The sequence below is a fragment of the Equus quagga genome, chromosome 16 (assembly GCF_021613505.1).
Source record: "Equus quagga isolate Etosha38 chromosome 16, UCLA_HA_Equagga_1.0, whole genome shotgun sequence".
In the NCBI taxonomy this organism is placed as follows: Eukaryota; Metazoa; Chordata; class Mammalia; order Perissodactyla; family Equidae; genus Equus; species Equus quagga.
This window is the reverse complement of record NC_060282.1, coordinates 65038756-65061815: the sequence shown is the minus strand read 5'-3', so window position 1 is coordinate 65061815 and position 23060 is coordinate 65038756. Positions and strand designations below refer to the sequence as shown.

Sequence of the window (23060 nt, the reverse complement as noted above, 5' to 3'; positions counted from 1 at the left end):
CCCATCCAGTTTCTCAATTCTAGGTAGGTGGAGCCTTTTGAATAAGGAATGCTGGTCTGTAAGTAAAGTTGCGAAAGGGGCCTCTTCTGGTGCTACAGAGGTCATGAAGGACACCCTCGGCTCCAGAGGCCTAAGGGAACCAGGAACCTGGGAAAGGAAGCGCGGCGGCTGCTTAGGCTTGAAGGCAGCGGTTCTTCATCTTCCTTTATGAATCTGATACAGGCTTCCTTTATGAATCTCCTACCTTCCAGTGTATTTACAGATAAAAACTGGGATACAAATTCAGGTGATTCACTCTTAAAATCCATCCCTGAAGCTCTAGGTTATCTCTGCTCCAAGGGGAAGAGAATCCTTAAAATGTTCAAGTCGTTAGGTCTCAGGGAGGTAACAGATAAGGATTCAGAGGAGACACTATAAGCCAAGGATACAGTTAGCCTGGTAGGTCTACAAACAGCAGAGACCAGGGAAACCCAGAGTATTAGATCCTTCCGTATGAGACACTCCCCCACAGACGAGAAAGCAAGCTGGAAATTATATTTATATATACATAAAAATTCTTACATATAACCCCAGAAGCCTGTGCTCTGGAATAAGACTAAGGTTTGAATTCTGGCTGTGAAATCTGCTAGCTCTAATTCTTCAGAAAATGGCTCTCTCTCTGTGCCCGTTTCCTCTTCTGTAAAATAAGAACGCTACCACCTACCTGTTAAGGCTGTAGTGAGGATCTGATGAGTTAATACATAAAATTCCCAGAATCTGACATGTAGACGGCGCTCAAAAATGATGGCAAATGCAACTAGAAGGACCCACAACTAAGAATATACAACTATGTACTGGGGGGCTTTGGGGAGAAAAAGGAAAAAAAAAATAAAATCTTTAAAAACAATGATGGCAAATGTTCTTTTACTTGACTTTATGAGTATTTTGGGAATGCCCTCATGGCTCACGGCTAGTACTGACATGGCTAATACCAGATGGCTTATCGAGAGAGAGGGCCCTGTCTTCAAAGTGCCTCAGCTCAAATTCCAGTTTTGCAACCTTAACTATACTTTGGGCAAGTTATTTAACCTTTTCTGTGCCATTCTGTGGAAAATAACAGTAGTATTTCATGGATTGTTGTCAGAGTTAAGTAAAAGGATACAGTATTGAGAACAGTTTATGAGAATATCTACTTTTGCATACTCTAGCTAACTTTCTGATCTTTGTTAATCTGTTAGGTGAAAACTGGTAACCTGTAAGGGTTTATTTTGCATTCTTCAATTATCAGTGAGTTTGAACATCTTTTCTTATATTTAAAAGCCATCTGTATTTATTTTCCTGTGGTTGCACCTTTTCTGTCTTTTATCTATATTTCTACTGGTCATTGGTCTTTTTTTCCCAATGACTTATAAGAATGTTTTATGTGTAAGGGAATTTCCCCCAGTTTGTTATTTGCAGTGTTTTATTCATGTAGACATTTCCAAAATTTTTTTTTAAAAGATTGGCCCTGAGCTAACATCTGTTGCCAATCTTCTTTTTTTTTTCCTTCTTCTTCTTCTCCCCAAAGCCCTCCAGTACACAGCTGTATATTCTAGTTGTAGGTCCTTCTGGTTCTGCTATGTGGGACGCCACCTCAGCATGGCTTGATGAGTGGTGCTGCTTTGTGCCCAGGATCCAAACCAGCAAAACCCTGGGCTGCTGAAGTGGAGCACATGAACTTAACCACTCAGCCACGGGGCTGGCCCCAACATTTCTAAATTTCACGTGATCAAATTTACCAATTTTTTTCCTCTCATGGTTTCTTGGTTGTGAGTCTTGCTGTAAAGGTTTAATTAACCAGTCACAGAAGAGGAGGGATCCAAACCTGGAGGTATCTGACTCTGAAGTCGACACCACTTCCATTTCCAAGGTTGCTTAGAAAGAACCCCTAACTCTTTAATATGCCTGATGAAGGTTTATTTCAGGATAACTAAACTCAGTAAGACTCTCAATACAAAGAGAAAAATAAAATAATTCTTAAAGCCCTGGGTTCCTACAGGACACTCTAGAAATCAGGGACAGAAACTGCCCCTAACAGAGTCACTTCTGAAACAGTCACTTCTGGATGAGCTTCATGAAATAAATCAGTCTACAAATACTGTTACGTTTATAGGTGTACAATATCACACTTATTAATTAATACTAGCTATGAGCTGTGCACTGAAATTAACCTTTAACAAAACCTGAGGAGACTAAATAATACTTACTCTCCTGAAGTGATTTCCTTATCCTGCTCTAATTTACTAAAAAACTATTTCACGAGTTTTACAGCAACAAGAAAAAACTTTAAATAAAAGAAAAACAAATTTACCTATGATCCTGCAAACCCAAATCAATCTTGGTTTATATTCTCTTTCAGTCCTTATCTGTTATTTTTACTGCAATATAATCATAAGTCATGAAAATTATAATTACCATGTTTTCATTTAAGATTATAAGGATCTTCCAAGTGTCGGCTCATTTTTATATTTATTATCATTTGATCAACCAGAAAAGGCAATAGAGCATAATAAAGCATAAAAATAATGATGACTTTGGGATCTGGCACAGATTCGAATCTTTACTCTACTTTTTAATCCAGCTATGTGACATCTCTGACTTTCCATTTCTTCATTTATAAAACATCTATAATAATAAGAATAGTAACAGCAGTAACTTGTTAGCTTATTTGAGGAATAAATTATATATTGTAGTGCATAAAAGTATACATGCCTGTGTATATATAGGAGGCCATCAACAGTAACATCATTACTGGCCTACTGATGACTATTAATTTCTCTATTATTATATATTTATTTCTGAAAATTTTCAACATTGTTAATACTATAAACAGGCTTTTTTTTTAAAAGATTGGCACCTGAGCTAACAACTGCTGCCAATCTTTTTTTTTTTCTGCTTTTTTTCCCCAAATCCCCCTAGTGCATAGTTGTATATTTTAGTTGTGGGTCCTTCTAGTTGTGGCATGTGGGACGCCGCCTCAACATGGCTTGACAAGCGGTGCCATGTCCGTGCCCAGGATCCGAACTAGCGAAACCCTGGGCCGCCAAAGTGGAGCACGCAAACTTAACCACTAGGCCATGGGGCCAGCCGCCTAAACAGACTTTTTGATGTAGCTTTCTGTTTAAAAATAAAAATCTTTAGGTAAAATGTTTCCATCAGTAGATTTAACAAGTTGAGATAATACAAACATTTTTATAATACGGTCTTAATGTTTTCCAAAAAAAATATAACAATTTACATTACATTAATAATGTTCATGGCCCCCAAATAAATAAATAATGTTGCCTGTACTTGGTTTTATATCAATCTAGAAAAAAAAATGTGCATTAGTGTTACTTAAAATGTTTATTGATTCATAGGTATGAAAATGATACCTCATAGTTACTTTAATTTGCATCTTTTCTACCTATTGAGCTCATCCCTTTCTTATACATACTCCAAAGAAACCTTCACAATTACTGTGCTGGAAGATATTTTTATCAATCTAACTATAATCTTACTGGTCATCTTGAAGTTATCAGTTGTCCTAGACAACCCTGAGTAACATATTTCACAAATATTTAGGTACTGATTCAATTTCATTCAGGTTAGATTTTGAGATCTATTGCTAAAATTATGATGAGCTACAGTTCTACATTTCACTGTTTTACAAAGAAAGATCTGGATATATACTTACCACATTAGGATTAAACGGTGGTGGAATCCTCTTTTGTACAAGGTCAGTCCAGCTGAGCGATTCAAAAAAAGGATGATTCTGAATTTCAAGCTGGAATATTAAAGAAATATGTATTTTTTATTAACGCTGAAGAATATATTAAGTAGTCACTGAAGAATTTTATGAAGCCAAATCATTATCACTTGTCCCTCAATAATTCTTTTTAGGTACATGTTTATGTTATTCATGTCACACAACAGTTAAGTGGAAAGACTACTACAGCAGACATGAAAGAGCTACTCAGAATGACCTGTTTAAGTTATATCCTCTTCACACAGTTTCTTCATTGGTAAAATGGGGTTAACATTTCTGCCCTGGGTAGTTTTCAGATTGTTTTAAGAATCAGTGGAAAATATGGAAATAAAAGTGGTATAGAAAGAATATAGCATTATAGAGGTACAAAGAATTATCATTATTATTATCTGAATGGGAGAAGTAAAGAAGTTAGGCAAGAGAGTTTTACACAGTGTGGCAGAGGCCAAATCAGGGCGACGAGCTCTACTAGCAAAATGTATTCCACTCTGGTGTTACTTTTATCAAAAGATGGCACCGTATTGATTCCAGCTTCTTTTCCTGCAAGGTGCCATAAGTGTATAAAGCAGGATCCAACCTAGTTTGGTAAACTTAAAGAGACTTCTTAGAGCCAGCCCTGATGACCTAGTGGTTAAAGTCCGGGGCTCTCCACTTTGGTGGCCTGGGTTTAGTTCCTGGGTACGGAACCACACCACTCCTCTATCAGTAGCCATGCTGTGGTGATGGCTCACATAGAAGAACCAGAAGGACTTACAACTAGAATATACAACTATGTACTGGGCCTTTGGGGAGGAAAAAATAAAAATAAAACACTAAAGAGATTTAGAGAAAATGGCGTCTGACCAGAGTTCTGAAACATGAGTAACAATTAGCCAGACAAAAGAATGAGGGGAGAACATTCCAGGTAGACTATGAAGGCCCTGAGGTAGCAAAGAGGTTAGGCTGGTCAAGAAAATGAGAGTCCCAGGGCTGGCCCTGTGGCCGAGTGGTTAAGTTCGCGAGCTCCGCTGCAGGGGGCCCAGTGTTTTGTTGGTTCGAATCCTGGGTGTGGACATGGCACTGCTCATCAAACCGTCCCACATGCCACAACTAGAAGGACCCACAACGAAGAATATACAGCTGTGTACTGGGGGGCTTTGGGGAGAAAAAGGAAAAAAAAAAAAAGAAAATGAGAGTCCAATATGGCTGCAGTATAGGGAAGGATGGGGATTGTCACACAAAGTGAAACTCAAGAGGTAAAAGAGCTGTATCATATTGGGTCTACATTAAGAATTTTGGATTTTATTCTAGGGTTATGGGAAGTCATCAAGAAATTTTAGGTAGGGGACTGTCACAAATGTGGTGTTTTTTGGTTTGCTTTTTTAGGACCACTCTGACTGTAATGGGGAATGGACTGAAGAATCAAGGAAAAATAGCTACTCCCGTGGCCAAACAAAACATGACAATGCCAGGAAAAGAGCAGCAGCAGTGGGAGTAGAGAGAAGTATCTGGATATGGGAAAGATGTAGGAGGCAAATACAACAGGACCTGGCTGTTTGTTGAATGTGGAAGTAAGAAAGAGAGAAGAGTCAAGAATAACACTCAGATTTCTGACCTGAACAACCAGGTGGACAGTGACGTCATTTAATAAGAAAGGGAGCACAGAGGAAAGAAGCAGGAGTGCAATTCTGAACATGCTGTGTTTAAAGTTCTCTTAAGAAATCCAAGGGGTGATACTGAACAGGCAGATATTATGAGTCTAGCGTTCACAAGCGGGGTCAGGACTGAAGATATAAATGTGTGAGATGAAGATACACAGATAACCGAAGCCACAGGAGCAACTGAGACAGTCCAGGAAGAGAGCACAGACGAAGGAGGGTTTAGGACAATCGCAGGAGCGGCAACAGTCTGGATGAAGAAGGGGAGCTTCACAGGAGATTATGGAAGAGGGTCCAGAAACACAGAAAGGAAAGCACGAGACGAATGTGTGCTCTTGCAGAAGCCTAGGAAATAAGAGTGCTGGAAGTTTAAACGCTGCCGAGAACACAAGCTGAGGAATAGAAGTATTCAGCAATTCTAGTAGCTATTTAGTGGTAAATTCAGAAATTGAGAAGAGACTGGGAAAGAGAGAATGAATAAAGAAACTTTCAACAAGTTTGTCTACAAAGGGAAAAAGACAGACTATTACCTTGCAGGACAGCAGGGTTGAGGGTTTTTTGATTTAAGAAGCAGGAGACTTGATAATGTTTAATTACTGACTGGAAGGAACCAGAACGAAAAGAGCAGTTATCTGTGCAGAAAAAGTATGCACACGGCTCCCTGCAAGGGGTCGAGATCCAGTGCACAGGCAGGAACTGACCTTTTCCACTGCATTGGGAAGAAGGAAATGATCAGAGCAGATGAACGGAGGTGTGAAATCTGATAGGAGAGGCTGAGTTAGTTCTGCTCTGATGATCCCATCTTCCCTATAAAACAGAAGGCAAGAGCATCTGCTAAGGAATCTGGAAATTAGAAGAGAGGGTCTGAAATAGTTAAGACAGAGTAGGAGAGTACGATGGAGAAAGAAACACAGGCGCATTGCCAGGCAGAAGTGGAGCAGAGAGGAGGTTAACGACCACGACTCCGCAGTGCTTCCAATATGCCCAGCTGTGCGACTTTCTTCAGCACTGTTCAGCAGCCCAGATGATAATTCCGGTCATCCAGTGTTGTGATTTCCGCCAGTGAATTCATAAAAGGACCCAGGGGCAAGGAGGTGTGAAGTATTAGCAAGACTGACTGAAACAACGGACTACGGAATCCAAGCTGGATAGAAAACACGACAGAACTACCTGCTGAACTGGGGAGCGTGGGAGGGGAAAGGCACTAGCAACACGTTTATTATCCACAGCTGAAGTTCAAGATTGATAAATAGCCCACCAAAATTTCCAAGAAATTTAAAAGTTCATGTTCCTCAACAGTTTGTGAATTTACTGACACACTAATATAACCTTGGTAACTACACTAGCAATTTAAATACTCTGACTTGAAAAAACCCCAAACAAACCTGCAGATTCCATAACTATCTCAAGGGGGTGTGACCAAATTCTCACAAAAAAGTTATTAATGTTAGCTCAAGGCAAAAGGCATTTCTCATGCAGTAAGGAGGCACTTAATAAATTCTTACTAGGTAAAATGATTTAAAAGTTTAGGTAATCAGGGGCCAGCCTGGTGGCACAGTGGTTAAGTTTGAGAGTTCTGCTCCAGCAGCCCAGGGTTCGCCAGCTGGATCCCAGGTGCAGGCCTATACACTAGTCATCAAGCCATGCTGTGGTGCCCTCCCACATACAAAGCAGAGGAAGACTGGCATGGATGTTAGTTCTGGGACAATCTTCCTCACCAAAAAACAAAAAAGTTTAAGTAATCCAAAAATGTATACTACACATTTCTTAAAAAGGGAGGGGAGGGAAAATTCTTATAAATAATAGGATATGAAAGCTGGATGTGGGGGATGAAGAGAAGAGGATCAAATTGTTATGAAGATCAAATGGAGAAATGCATGTGCACATGCCTTAAACACTATACAGTTTTATACAAACTGGTGAAAATTGATGAGACAAGCATGCTTCTTTTTCATGGTGCTATTCTTTAAGAGATGTATTCATTCCATTAAATATCACATAAAACAAGGATTTCTCTTCAAATTTTAAATAAGTTTAAATATAGCTGGACTGGGAAAGATATACATACAAAGTCTTCTTTGGCACCGAGTCGATTTTGCCTGTCCTTTTCTAGAAGTTCTTCCAGAATGGACCAGGCTGTGAGGCTCACTCCTGGCCTCAAATTTAGGGGCTTGTGAAGAATATTGTCATACATTTCAGCAACATCTCGGCAATAAAAAGGAGGCTAAGAAAAAAAAGCAAAACAAAGTTAGTGTTAACTGAACTATGCCAAAATGTTTGGGTTAAAACAGTTGGCTTTGGCCTTGATCTACAGGGAGCAGGCTGGGTCCGGACAACTGCACAAATACACAGGCCTCTTTGGGTGTGGGGACATCTGCAGTGTTGCCTCTTGATGCGAAGAGATTCTAAAACCCAGCACACTGAAGACCTTAATACATGTTCATTGAATGAATTAGGGCCAGTCTGTTCAATAACACTTTGCAGACAGGTGTAAATAGTATAAAACTTGTGACGGTATCTATTTTGGAGAAAACCACCACCAACCCCATCATAGGCATAATCATAGAATTATTTGACACAAAAATCCAACACAGATCAAACATTAAATAATTTGCTGAGACTTGGGGATAAATTAATTAAAACACGGATTTCTAGTAGCAACGGAAATGTGAAGACAGTGCTCCTTCCTCAGTGCCTAAGGCAGTGACCGCATTACATGTGTACTCTGCAGAATTGAGATTCCATTGTCACAGCCCAAGGACCTGAGGTACAGCTTCAACATGAGAATTAGCCAGTTAATCATCTAGTTATAAGTTTTAAAGTAAAAATAACTTTTAAAGTTAAGGGAGTTACAGGTTTGTCACTTTTCTGTCTTTTTTACAGGAAAGAAAAAACTTTTACTTCTTAAAATCTAATTTTATTTTTAAACAGTTAATGTAAGTGTCATTAATGAAGCATATGTTTCAAATGTTCCCTTTTGAATCAACTGCATTTTATATACAATAATAATATTTTATACTTTCATAGTCCTCTAAAGAAATTCAAAGGGTTTGAAAATATCAGGATGGCAAATATCCAGCACTTAAAGAACGTAAGGTACAAAGTGGCTGCCAGGTGTTGTAAGTCACCAGCATAACCAGACAACTAGATCTTTTTACAAGTGGATCTTGGTCAAGGGCAGAGAAGAGGCAGTGTTGGCATGGCAGGAATCTATCATTCAAACTTAACAACATGAGACAAATGCTGTAAAATGTACATGTGTTGAATTTCATAGAGAGCTCCCCGTTTTCAGGAAAAAGGAAAATACAAAACAAAAAGCAGAACAAAAAAAAAACCCCAGGCTGCAGCTCAGGTCTCAGCTAACATGGTACCCAGCTCAGCGGGGCAGCAGCAGGAGGCTTGAGGGCGTCATGCCAGCACGAGGCTGCTGACACTCATGGGACCACAAACAGTCTGGAAATTATTCCAAGGATTTCAAAAAGCCTAACGAAAAACATATATTATTCCTATAAGAATATGTAAGCTAATTAAAACATTGAAATTGTTTGCTTTTGGCCAGAATGATATTAACTCAATGTAGGAAAACAACTTCACTCGCTTATCAGCTCTGGCTGGCCTTATGTGTGTTCAACTAATAAAAACTGATACATTGTATACATCATTATTCAATGAAATCCTCAAGACATGGTGTTCATGGTGAAGGGAACAGAGGATCCCAGTGATGGAATAAGTGGAACACCAATGTATTAATTAAGGCCTATAAAAATAAAATACAAGGCAAAAACCAAAGGGCATTATTTTCTGATAAATACAAAAATCTTTTTTCTTTCCACCTTTTTGAAATTAGGCAGAAAGATGATTGGAGTAAACTGAATGAAAGTGAATAATGTCCATGTTACAAGCAGATGTCCATTTCTAAAAAATGTGAGTGGGATGAGAACACCTGAAGTAGCGATTAGTATGAAAGAGAAATAATTATATTAAAAAACTAGTAACAAAATAAAAAGCTTTTCTTTTTGTGCATATCCCTAACATGGTTTTGGATTCATTTAACCAGCTTACTCCTGATCTGTTAGTGTTATCTAAGTGTCCACAAGATTATTAAGAGAGAGAGAGAGAGAGAAGAGAGAACACTCAAATCAATTATAATATATTGGAGTAATAATGAAAGAGTAGAAGTACATACCAATCCATACAGCATTTCATACAGAACGGCACCAAGGCACCACCAATCTACAGTATTGTCATAGGGCTGTTTTCTGATTACCTCAGGTGCAAGGTACTACAGAAGAGATTAAATATTAGAGCAACTCCATAAACAACTCAAGACAAAATTTAGAAATAATTGAGAAATTCAACAAATTTTAGGCGTTATTATTACACTAAAAATATTATCTAGATTTTCAATCGGTCGGGTATTTTCATCCTATACCAGCTCCTGGTTTATAGGCAGTGGAACTCTTCAGAATCAACTAGAATAATTTTCAAAATAAACATACTCAAGTTTCTCCCAGAAACTGTGATGCAGTTAAGACAAGGAGAAGAGGGTAGCAAATGGAGAATCTGTAATACTAAGCAGGTAAAGCAGGTACTTTGGAGAAGTCTTTCATAAGATTAATTTTGGTCATTATTCAAAACTGTTTCTCTTGAAGAAAGAATTCTTAATGTGACAACTGTAATTCATTTTTTCTTTTTAAAAGTGAAAGAAAAAAGAATGAATTGCATTATTTGAGAATTACAATAGCAATTCTCTAACATTATTTAGAAAAGTTGTATAACCTTTAGATGGCTATTTATATTTTAATTTGTAAAAAATTCAAATTTAACAAAATTTCACACATATAAGAGGTGAATTTGAATTTTAGATTCCAAAATCTATATTTCCTCTTCCTATACGAAATATATATAAGAAATAAGTTCTTCTTAAGCTTTTATGTGTGATCCAAAAAATGGCAAAATAAATAAAAAGGGTTTAATAATTTCTGATCACATTTAGATTTAAATGACCAAAAAAACTTGTATTCCCTTTCTAAAAACTACAGGACTTAAGAAAGATTTTGTTAACTATGAAATCAATATATATTCAATAAAAAATGTTTCTTCATACACAAACCAAAACAGAAAGGTTACAAACATATACAAAAGCTAGGGTTAGATTAGAGAAAGAAAGAAAAAATACATTTCCAAGCAAATAATTGCTATTTCATGATATTTGCAATTACTCCATGACGATGATGAAATAGTACCTGGCACCTAAGATTACTACAAATACATTAAAATTAGGACAGTTTAAAATTATTAAACTAAACACGTGTGTGTGTGTGAAGTGAGAATAACAAGGCTTTAACATAAATTGTAAGGATTTTACCATTGTCTCAAACAGAAAGCTAACAAGACTAGAGAATGGGATGTTCTGGCTAATAAATTCGGACTTGTGATTTTTCTCCCCCTACATCCCTTACTTTATTTTCTTGTTAAATAAACACAATTTTATTCTAAAATATTTTTTAGCCACTCAGAAAAATAGAAAAATAAAATGGAAAACAATAAATCTTCCACCTAAATATAGGCAATGTTAATATTTTGCCACATATGCTTTAACTTATATTTTTAAAAGAATAGTTTTATTACAATATTCACATAGCATGCAATTTATCCATTTAAAGTGTACAATTAAATGGCTGTTAATACAGTCACAGAGTTGTACAAATATTACCACAATTAATTTTAGGACATTTTCATCACTGATTTTGTGATTTTTGTTTTAAAGGATTAGAAATATAATCAAATGCTTAAAACAGTCTAAGGTAATTTTTTTTTTTGTTTTTGAGGAAGATTAGCCCTGAGCTAACTACTGCCAATCCTCCTCTTTTTGCTGAGGAAGACTGGCCCTGAGCTAACATCCATGCCCATCTTCCTCTACTTTATATGTGGGACGCCTACCACAGCATAGCTTTTGCCAAGCAGTGCCATGTCCGTACCAGGGATCCGAACTGGTGAACCCCGGGCCGCCAAGAAGCAGAACGTGTGAACTCAACTGCCGTGCCACCAGGACAGGCCCTAAGGCAAACTTTTAACATTAAAAACAAATAAGCATAGGGCTGGCCCCGTGGCCGAGTGGTTAAGTTCGCGCGCTCCGCTGCAGGCGGCCCAGTGTTTCGTCAGTTCGAATCCTGGGCGCGGACATGGCACTGCTCATCAGACCACGCTGAGGCAGCGTCCCACATGCCACAACTGGAAGAACCCACAACGAAGAGTACACAACTATGTACTGGGGGGCTTTGGGGAGAAAAAGGAAAAAATAAAATCTTTAAAAAAAAAAAACAAATAAGCATAGCTTATCTTTGCTGGGTTATCTGTGGCATCTCATACTCAGTTAAAAATAACTATCAATAAACTTTAAATGTTCAGAAAGAATAATTAACAGATATTTTAGCTGCCTGGAAGCTGAAACAATTTTTATTCAACTTTTCTGATTTCAAATTTTGTGTATGCAATTTGTGATTCATTTTTGCATTTTATACATGATTATATGAATGATAAATAAGACATATTTCTTACCTCTGGTGTCCCACAAAATGTTGTTGTGGTGTCAGAAATAGCAATTCCTTCTTTACAAAGCCCAAAATCTGTTAAGACAACATGTCCCTGACAAAGATAGGGGCATAGGATAAAACAATGCATGGACATAAATTGATAATTTTTAAAACCATTCTATTTTGAAATAATTATAGACCCACAAGAAATTGCAAAAACAGTACATAGAGTTCCACATACCCCTCACCCAGCTTCCCCCAATGCTGACATGTGATAATCTGTAGTACAATATCAAAATCAGGAAACTAACATTGATACAACACTGTTAACTAGACTGCCAACCCTATTAAGTTTTCACTATTTTTTACATGCATGCATTTGTCCTTGTATACGTATGTGCAGTTCTATGCAATAGAAACATGCAGATTCATGTAACTACCACCACAGTCAAGACAGAGAAGTGTTCATCATCCCACAGGAACAAAGGAACTCCCTCATGCTGTCCCTTTATCTTAGCACCCCCCTATTCCCTCAGTCCCTGTCCCCTTGTAACCACTGATCTGTTCTCCATCTCATTATCCATCTCTATGGTTCTGTCATTTCGAGAATTCCATACAAATGGAATCACACAGTTTGGAGCCTTTGAGGCTGACTTTTTTCCACTAAGCATAACAACAACAAAAATGGAGAACTAGTAGATTTTTAAAACACAGTACTTACTACTGAATCCAAAAGAATATTTTCTGGTTTCAAGTCTCTATCAAATCAAAAGGAAAAAAAAAGCAAAACTGAGTATTAGCTGAAATAATAAAAAGACAAATTTTCAAGTAATATTTTAAAAATTTACCTGTACACTATTTTGATGGAGTGCAAGTAACCCAATGCACTGGCAATTTCAGCAGCATAAAACCTAGCTCTTTGTTCAGGAAAGGACCGTTCTCTTTGTAAGTGAAAAAACAGCTGTAAAATGGAGAAAAAAAATGCACATTAAGATCATTCACACAGAAAGTGAAACAAATATATTCTATAAACACAAAAATAGGATTTGTTGTTACTTTGAACATGAGATAAAAATGTGCCAAAGCACAGAACTGTAACTCTCCCTTGTCTGTGTCCCCCACCTAGCAATCATTCTCTCCCTTCAACCAGGTGTCTGTGTGTACTCATGTTAACTTACTCATCTTCCATTACTCCTCAACCCTCAAGGTGACAGTGTCCTCACCAGTCCAGGCAAATGCTCTGGAAAAGCTTTATTGATGAAGACCAATGATCTTGACACTGCCAGTCATTATCTTACTGGACCTTTTTTGACTGTTCCTTCATTTGGGAAAAAACCCACTATTCATTGATTGGAAACTAGTGCCTGGCGGACCAAATACAACCCACAGATATAAGCTGTTTGAGCCAAACACTATTTTTAGAAAAATCTAAATTAATTGGTAACTTTTAAGAACTGGGAATTTTTTTAAAATTTATAGTTTGGGATTCCTATGAAAGAAAAGGAAAAAAGGGAAGCTCTGCACCATGAGGCCTAAATTTCAATGTGGTAGCAACTGGCTGGAGCTGAGTGGCAGCTGGCCTCTCCAGTTCATTTCTTACACTTCCTAATTCTTATTTCTTACCTGCCTGACCTGCCTGGGTGAAGTCTGCTGTAGGTCCTTGCTTTAGGGACCTTGGCTTTTAAGACAATAATATCTCCTTGTGTTTCCTTCAACCTTGGAGAGTTCCATCTCTGCTCCTTTCTGGCCCCTTATGCTGCAGGGATAACAGGTTTCTGTCCTCAGTTTCCCCATTGTTATTCTTTCTCTGAATACTCTGCCCAGGTAACCTAATCCATTCCAATGATTTTAACCACCACCTTATGTTGACGTCTCTCATGTGGACAACCCCAGCCCAGACCTCTGCTTGGAGCCTCTCCTGCAAAGACCTGATGCCTGCTGCTCTTTCTTGAATATTTCACAAGCCAACAAATTCAACTTGGCTAAACGAGGTCTTCTCTTACACACTTAACTGCTGCTGTCTTCTCTCCTTTAATATCACTTTCTAGCCAGCCCTCTAAGCCACAGGCAGCAACAAGGTACAGGGGAAAGAGTCAGGTTTTAAAGCTGATCGGACTTAGGTTTAAATCCTGGTTCTTCCCTTTTTATGTGCAATTCATTTAACTCCTCTGATTTTCAAAGATTGTCCAAAAAAATTTCTTAACCTCTTCTGCAAGGTGATGGTGAAGATGAGTTATAACAGACTCGGACAGCGCAGATAAATGGGGACAGACCTGGGATTCCCCTGTACTGCTCCTTTATCCTCAGCCCCTGCATCCAACCATGAATCAATTCTTCTGTTTTTATCTTTTAATTATTTCCGGAATACTCCCTCTTTTTTACTCCTACCACTGCTTTTATTATTTGAAGTCTACACTACCGTGATATTCTGTTTATTGATCTCCTGATCACATCTGTCCAACATAATACGACTAAAGAAAACTACCCCAAATTAAAATCTGACCATGTCACTAATAATAACTAACAGTGAGTGCTTACTAAACCAAAGGCACTAAGCTAAGGACTTTATATGCTTGTATCATTTAATCCATACAACTATTCTGAGGTAGGAAATTAATGAGGAAGTTGAGGCTCAGAAGGGCTTGCTCATATGCCCAGTATCATAACACTTATTTGTTTATACTCTACCTGGCTCCAAAACACATCTGAAGTAGTAATACAAAGATAAATACCACATGTCAAGGTCAAGATGTAAGTGTGAACACTGGGGAGAAATAATAGTAATAATAACAAGCAGCAGCACATGAAGAAATTCTCCTCCTGCCTCTCTTTCTGTCCTTCTTCCTCATCTATTCCTCTTCTGTCTATTGACCCATTCAACGCCTCATCCAACCACTCCAACACTTTATTACAGTTTCTTTTTTTCCACTATCTTAGCCAAAAGTCAAGCCCGTCTCTTTACACTTTTGCCGCTCAGTTTATGAGCAGTCACTGTGTAAAAAGGGCTCAGAAGCAAAGTCCTAAAACAGCATGAAGAAAGCTCAGATAAAGCAGGAAACGTGACGGAGCCCATCATCTGCAGTTAGATGTCCTCCATGACATTTCAATAAACACATGGGGTGGTACTTAAGAATGGGCTTTGCATTCGGGATGTCTGGGTTAAATCCAGGGCCTGATAGTTTCTTAACGTCACAAAGTTACTTAACCTCTCTGAGCCTTAGTTTCCTTATCTATAAAATGGGTATAAGAGTATTTAACTCAAAGAGTTGTCATCACAACTCTTAATTGAAATAATGCATGTAAAACAATTACAAATTGGCAGGCCTTCAATAAATTCTCACTATATGTTAGCACTCACACACACAAAATAAAATGACGACCTTCAAGGTGGGAACAATGTGGGGTCATCTACATCCCTGAATCAGGGTGCCTGGGGGGTTCATAACCTTGCTTTTACACTGAGGAGTCTTAAGGCATTTTTGTCCTAGATGTAGGGGGTTGAATAATGATTCTTCATACGACCTTCCCCTCAAATAACCTAGGTATATCTGGTCGTCTTTCAGGTTTGCAGAATAGAAATTGATTTCTTTTAGCTCCTTCATTCTATAGTTAAGTGTGCTACAGTAAGCTTCTTTTCCTTTCCCTCTGCTCTGGGATTAGGGGATGGAAGATCTCTTTGTAAGGATATGACAATATTTATCAGTTAAAATAATTTTTAGATATTCACAGGTGAGAGACCAAACAAATCAGAAAAGTGAGGACTGAGAAGCAGAGGGACATGGGGTGGGCAGCTGCCCAGCTCCTGGAATCAGACTGCCTGAGTTCCATTCCGGGCTCCAACACTTACTAACCACACGACTTGAGCAAGTTACCCTTTCTCTGTGTCTCTTTGTTTGCCTTATATAAAAGGAAGATAAAATAACACCTACAAAGAGCCAGAGTGTTGGGCACATAAGTATACTTGACAGATGTTAGCTATCACTGTAATTATCATAATAGCAGCATTTCTCACAATGATTTCAATATCCCTCTGATTCAGAGTTTCAGGGAATATTATTAATAGATTTGGTTCAAATAAAAAAAAGGGGACTGTGTGGTAAAAGAAATTTCTTTTAAGAACTTCTGGCTTTGTTTAAGGCAGAACTTCTCAAAGTCTTTAACATGCTGAAACGTACTGTGAATCACCAAGAAACACACTGTTAATCACCAAGGGGATACAAAACGAAACATTTTCCAAACTGACTTCACCACAGAACCCTTTATTAGAGGATCACCTCATCTGATTAATAGTTTGCACGTTTTAGAAACTGACAGGCCAGAGTAATATTTATCTGCCACTATTGAAATGATAAGGATCTAAGTTACAAACCTTGTTTTATTCTCATGTTTCAGTATATTATTCTTGCTATTGCTCAGTGACAAAACTACCCATGACAGCTGTAGTTTCATACCAGGGTTCATTTGTGAACCTTTCCACCTACACCATAAGCTGCTTAAGAAAAGAGCTTTGCATCCCACTTCTCCACATCCTGTATTGTGTTTAGTAGCCAGCACCTGAAATACTGCTACTCAACAAATAGCTGTTGATGCTGGACTGTCCTTCCAAAACTTACAAGGAAAGAAAAACTTTGACTTTATTCTATTTTTTCTAAACATTATCAATGTTAGAAAACTAATAAAACTTACCTCCCCTCCATTAACAAAATCCAGAACAAAATAAAGCTTTTCAGTTGTTTGGAAAGAATAATGTAATCCAACCAAAAACGGATGTTTCACATTTTTCAAGAGCACATTACGTTCAGCCATAATATGTTTTTGCTGTAAAAAAAAAAAAAGGTAAAGGATTAACTTGCATTATACACCAGAAAACAATCCTGTTAACTAAGAAAACGGGTTTAGGAGAAACAAAGCTATTTTATTTTACCTCTTTTCTGTTGAGAACTACTTTTTTCTGTAATACTTTGACAGCATAAAATTTTCCATCCAATTTTCGTTTAGCAAGAAGAACCTGTTGTAGTTAAAGATTGTGCATACTGTTAGAAATTTCAATATTTTGATAGGAATAACTCACTTGTCATTAAATCAATACTTAAATTTTGTAAAAAGAACATCCACGAGAAACCCAGATAATAAGATGTCTTTGTTTTGAAAACTGAAAACTACTGAATTTATTTCTATAATTCCACTTTTCCTTAAATGTTTTTTTTAAATTTTTTAAATTTATTTTTTCTCTATTTTATTTTTTATTGAGGTTATGCTAGTTTACAAGCTTGTGAAATTTCAGTTGTACATTATTTTTTTTTTTTTAAAGATTTTATTTTTTCCTTTTTCTCCCCAAAGCCCCCCAGTACATAGTTGTATATTCTTCGTTGTGGGTCCTTCTAGTTGTAGCATGTGGGACGCTGCCTCAGCATGGTTTGATGAGCAGTGCCATGTCCGTGCCCAGGATTCGAACCAACGAAACACTGGGCCGCCTGCAGCGGAGCGCACAGACTTAACCACTCGGCCATGGGGCCAGCCCAGTTGTACATTATTGTTTGTCAGTCATGTAGGTACACCACTTCACCCTTCGTGCCCACCCCCCAACTCCCGGTAACCACTAATCTGTTCTCTTTGTCCACGTGTTCCTCTTTCCCATATGAGTGGAGTCAGACAGAGATTGTCTTTCTCTATCTGGCTTATTCCTTAAATGTTTTAATAAAACAAAAAAGGATGTTGATCATTTGAATAGCCAGGCACCATTTCTTTGCTGCTGAATGTCCTGATGTTTGAGATTTTTACTAAATTTAAGTGCCAAAATCTATACTGCCTGAGAACTTTGTGCATGTATGTGTGCGCGTGCGCCAGCCCTGAGTCCTAAAGAGTGTCCTTAGAAAATACTGAAGCTATAAACTTCATAGCCACATTAAAAAAGGAGAAGGAAATGGTTTTTAGGTGATCAAAATGCATTTTTGTCTTAGCATTTAGGTTTCCATTATAGGTTTCAAATTCAGAAGAGTTCAGAGGAAGAAGCACCATGCACAGCTAAGTTTCTATAATGGGCTGGGTTGCACGTACTTCCAAGGATCTGGCTCCAGCAAAAGGCAGACACCTTCAAGGTTTTGCAAATAATTTTAAGACATTTAAGATACTCCACAAGTTGTCTAACTATTAAATGATACATTCCAAAGCCTTTTGAGACGATCTGACACAGCAACTAACGACACTGTTGGCCTTACTTAACAGTACCTCTGTGGTCTTCCTCACCAAAACCTATAACCCCCGTCTAATCATGAGAAAAACATCAAATTCCAATAGAGGGACAACTTACAATGTACCTAACCAGTACTTCTCAAAACCATCAAGGTCTTCAAAAACAAGGCAAGTATGAGAAACTGTCACAGCTAAGAGGAGCTTAAAGAGACATGACAACTAAATGTACTAAATGTAATGTGCTATTGTGGATGACATCTTGGAGCAGAAAAAGGACATTAGATAAAAACTAAGGAAATCTAAGTAAACAATGGACTTTAGTGAATAATAATATATCAATATTGGTTTATCAATGGGAACAATACTAACTAATCAATGGGAACCATACTAACGTAATATGTTAATAACAGGGCAAACTGTGTGTGGAGTAGGGATGGTTTGGGAATTCTATGTACTTTCTGTATTTTCTCTTTACTCAATTTTTCTGTAAATCTAAAACTATTCTAAAATATAAAGTCTATTAGAAAACTGTTTGTTATTCATAAAGATAGAGTCAAAACATCTTCAGGGTGAAAATATCCTGTGTTCAACTGTTGGAATTTTTCTCATTTCCCATTCTTTTGTTCTCTACAATATTTGACTCTGTTGAACATTCTTTCTTTCTTATATTCTTCCTTTTCTCAACACCTCCCACCTGCCTGACATTTCCTTCTCTATTTTGATTGGTTCGTCTCCAAGTACATTCTGAGAAAATAATTCAGAGAACGTGGCAATTAGGAGGTCCTGATTTCCTCCAAGCAGGCATTTTTTTCCAGTAGATTGGTAGATTTGGAGAACAGGCAGATAGACGGTCAAGAAACAAATGGAAAGTGGAACCAGAACCACTTACTGGAGAAGGGTTTAGAATAAATGTTAGAGTGCCATTATTTATTTTAGTTTACATACATACTTTCCTAAAGATTTTATTTTTCCTTGTTCTCCCCAAAGCCCCCCGGTACATAGTTGTATATTTTTAGTTGTGGGTCCTTCTAGTTGTGCCATGTGGGACGCCACCTCAGCATGGCTTGATGAGCGGTGCCATGTCTGCACCCAGGATCCGATCCGGCGAAGTCATGGGCCACTGAAGCGGAGTGCGAAAACTTAACCACTCGGCCACAGGGCCGGCCACTAGTTTACATACATATTTTTTTATTTTTCAAATACATTGTGAATTTGCATTTGTTTGCTTTTCCTTCTTTTTGTGTCCTGCTTTTCTTTGTTTTATTGCACTTGATTGGTTTCTAACCATTTTGCAAGATTTTTAAATTTTATTAAATATAACATATATATAGAATAACTCAGAAATCATCACAGCTCAGTAAGTTACATAATGAACACATTATGTTACCACTATCCAGGTCAAAAAAATAAAACACTGTCAGTAGCCTAAGGCCCCCCTTTTGCCCTATTCCAGAAACTACTCATCCCCATCTTCCTCAGAGGTAACCACTATCTCAACTTGCAATTATACAGGTAAGTTCTGCCTTTTTTTGAATTTTATGCAATTAGAATCACATAGATAAAGTTGTCTCTGTCTGACTTCTTTCACTCTAAATTATGTAACACACATTCATGTTGTGGCACATACTACAGTTTTCATATTTTTACTGCTGTGCAGAATACTGCATTACACAATTTAACCCACTCTTTTGTTGACAGACATTTAGACTGTTTATGAATAAGGATGCTATGAACATTCTGGCACATGCCTTTCCTAGTGTGTACGTGCATGTGTTTCTGTTGGATATTTACTAGGTAGGAGTAGAACCAACGTACTACAGGTAATGCACATATTCAACTTCAATAATTAACACCAGTTTTCAACAGCATAGAAAACAAAACACATAGGAATAAATTTAAGATGTGTAAAAATTCTAAATGAACAATATAAAACATTATTGAGAAAAATTAAAGATGAACAAAATTAACAAAGAGATATAATACCATGGTCAAGGATTGGAAGACTCAATAATGTAAAGATAATTCTCCTCAATTTATCTACAGATTCAATGCAATCTCAATCAAAATCCAACAAAATCTTGTGGAAATTGACAAGCTAATTCTAAAATTTATATAAATATGCAAAGAATAGCCTCTTGAAGAAGAACAAGGAGGGAGGACTTATTTTGTTGGACATCAAGCTACATTTCTCAAGACATTGTGGTATTGGTGCAAGGTTAGACAAATAGATTAATGAAAAACATAAAATCTAGAAAAAGATTTATAAAACATAAAATCTGGAAGCAGATCCACGCATATACGGACACTGGATATATGATGAAGGTTACTCTGCAGATCAGTGGGGAAAGAATAGTCTTTTCAATAAATTTTGTGGGATCAGTTGGGTACCCACAGGGAAAAAAATGAACTGTGACCCTATATCTTATATTATATGCAAGAACCAATTCCTGGTAGAATCTAGCTAAACAAGAAGTTTCCAAAAGATAATGCTTTTTGTTTTTAATGACAGATTATCTCTAACATCCCAACAGACTATGAGCATTCTGACAGCAGGGCCCATTTTGAACTTTCTATAGCCCAGCATGTAGCAGGTGGTCAATATATATATTTGCTGAGTTAATAAACACACATGGGTTTAATTGCATGGTCATAGTTTCTAGAATCTAGGGAACTCAGAAAACAAACTAGAGATACCGAAAGCTACGAATATAGCAAACTATAATTAAACACATATATATTTATTTTTATTACAAATAGAAGTATAATGCAAAAAACACAAATATATTAGGGGCTGGCCCCGTGGCCGAGTGGTTAAGTTCGCGCGCTCCGCTGCAGGCGGCCCAGTGTTTCGTTAGTTCGAATCCTGGGCGCGGACATGGCACTGCTCATCAGACCACGCTGAGGCAGCGTCCCACATGCCACAACTGGAAGAACCCACAACAAAGAATACACAACTATGTACCGGGGGGCTTTGGGGAGAAAAAGGAAAAAATAAAATCTTTAAAAAAAAAAAAAAAACACACACACACAAATATATTTGATTTTTCTGATTACTCCATCTATGACACTTCTGACTTCCTTGGTACAGCTACATTGTCAAGTTATGTGATTTCTCTGACATTCACTGTATCAGAAGCAGGGTCTCTACACAGCCCTTTCTTTCCCCAACTGCTGTTTACACGGCTGCCCATCTTTGTCTTTCTGGCTTCAGCTTAAATAGCACCTCTTCGAAGAAGCCATCCTTGACCAACTTAGCTAAGAAGGGATTTTTCTCCCACTGTCTATTGTCCTCTGTCACTTCACTCTATTCTTTGTTTCTTTCACAGTTCCATTACTATTTGCAATTATTTATCTGACTGCATACTTCTAACTGACTATTTCCCCCACAACACTGGAAGCATCACAAAGGTAGTATCCATGTCACTTTTGTTCAATATTATCTAACCAAGGCCCAGAATGACACTTGGCACATAGGAAGTCTCATGGAATACTTGTCAAACAAACGAATTCATGTTAGAATTTGAGTAGATGCCTTATCTCCCCAATTATTCTGTCAGTACTCTGAAGGTAGGAAAGCTTCTTAACTCCGACTCCTGCATACCAACAAGCTCTGTGGCCTTCTATATATAAAGCATGCATTCCTGAAGTACTTACTTATCGAATGAGAAAACAAAAACACTCTTACCTTGCCAAAGCTGCCTTTTCCAATAACTTTTAAGAAGTCAAAGTCCGTTGGTTTAGCACTGAAATAAATGAACAATGACAACAATCAGCTTCCTAGAAATTGGAAAGATGTTAACTTTTAAACATTTCTTAGCACCTCACTCTTTAATAAGTAAATGTTGGGTACAAACACTTCAGTATGATGACTCCAGCTTTCACACTATATCTCATCTCATCTTTAATATAATATAGGTAATAACAAATAGTAATAATATCTACTTTCTGATTAGATAAGACATTTTATAACTTTGTTTAAACCTTGCTAAGTTCTCTTTAAGAGGGACTTCAGTAATAGCCCAGTTGGGAGAAAAGGGCATATATATTTCTATCGTTTTGAACTTAATGTAGCTTCTATCTAAACCAATTTTATTATAATACCACAAACCTCACCAAGGCTGTTAATGAGGAAACTACATAACTACGTAAATTAGTGATATATTACGAGGACTATCTAGTCTGGTAATTCTTCTGAAAAGGAAGTTACTAGCTAGAACACCTAGTAAAGTCACTAAGAAAAATTTATGATCAAGAAAAGTCAACACAGTGTTTTGCATATGTATCACTTATCGTACATTACAGATAAAAGATCTCCCTGCTTATTCTCACAGGCGGTAATGTAGGAAAGCCAGGAGCAGAGAAGCCAGAGGGAATACTAAGATTGTCGTTTTGTTTGTATTAACCTAGCAGGTAAAAACAGCATTGGCCGTATGTAGGCAAAAGCATAGGGCAGCAGAAAGTTGCGCTTAAGCATCCAGAAGAGCTGTTTCCTTCAGCACAGTCTCAATTTCTAGGTTGCAATAGGGAGAGGGGAATGACTCCATTCAGATTTTAAATGTCCTTCAATTCATTATTGAAAGAAATAACCAGTTCAGACATAAGAGCAACACCAAGTCTAGGTTAAATAATAACAGGTAAAGATTAGGGAGATAAATACTTAACTAAAGTTAAATATTTTTCTTCTTCAAGAACCTGCTCTTTGGACTAGTTATTTTATTCTCTAATGGTATGCTGAGATACCAAAATAATTTTTTAAACAAATGTAATAGTGAAAAAACAAGCAAATCTCTCAAAAACACTAACTGAAGCCAGACCCAAGGCCCCAATTTAGCTGATTCCTAAACTGAAAGCAAATTTCTGCTTTTGTGCTGCCCGACCAACTCAAAGCTATGATGACAGAAAAGAATGCTCAAAACCAAACCTTCTCTT

General features: G+C 37.4%; 1 protein-coding gene across 3 annotated transcripts in view; it reads right to left on the bottom strand.

Moving 5' to 3' along the window:
• The window catches only part of SGK3 (serum/glucocorticoid regulated kinase family member 3), a 119604-nt gene that overhangs the window by 2262 nt on the left and 94282 nt on the right, over positions 1-23060 (bottom strand). For all 3 annotated transcript variants that reach the window (XM_046641889.1, XM_046641891.1, XM_046641892.1), the window contains exons 8-16: positions 21817-21874; positions 16864-16947; positions 16626-16757; positions 12788-12900; positions 12661-12697; positions 11965-12051; positions 9590-9685; positions 7472-7627; positions 3695-3784 (exon numbers count right to left, since the gene is read on the bottom strand). In XM_046641889.1, coding sequence (XP_046497845.1) covers positions 3695-3784; positions 7472-7627; positions 9590-9685; positions 11965-12051; positions 12661-12697; positions 12788-12900; positions 16626-16757; positions 16864-16947; positions 21817-21874 — 853 coding nt within the window. The remainder of the gene's footprint in view (positions 1-3694; positions 3785-7471; positions 7628-9589; positions 9686-11964; positions 12052-12660; positions 12698-12787; positions 12901-16625; positions 16758-16863; positions 16948-21816; positions 21875-23060) is intronic.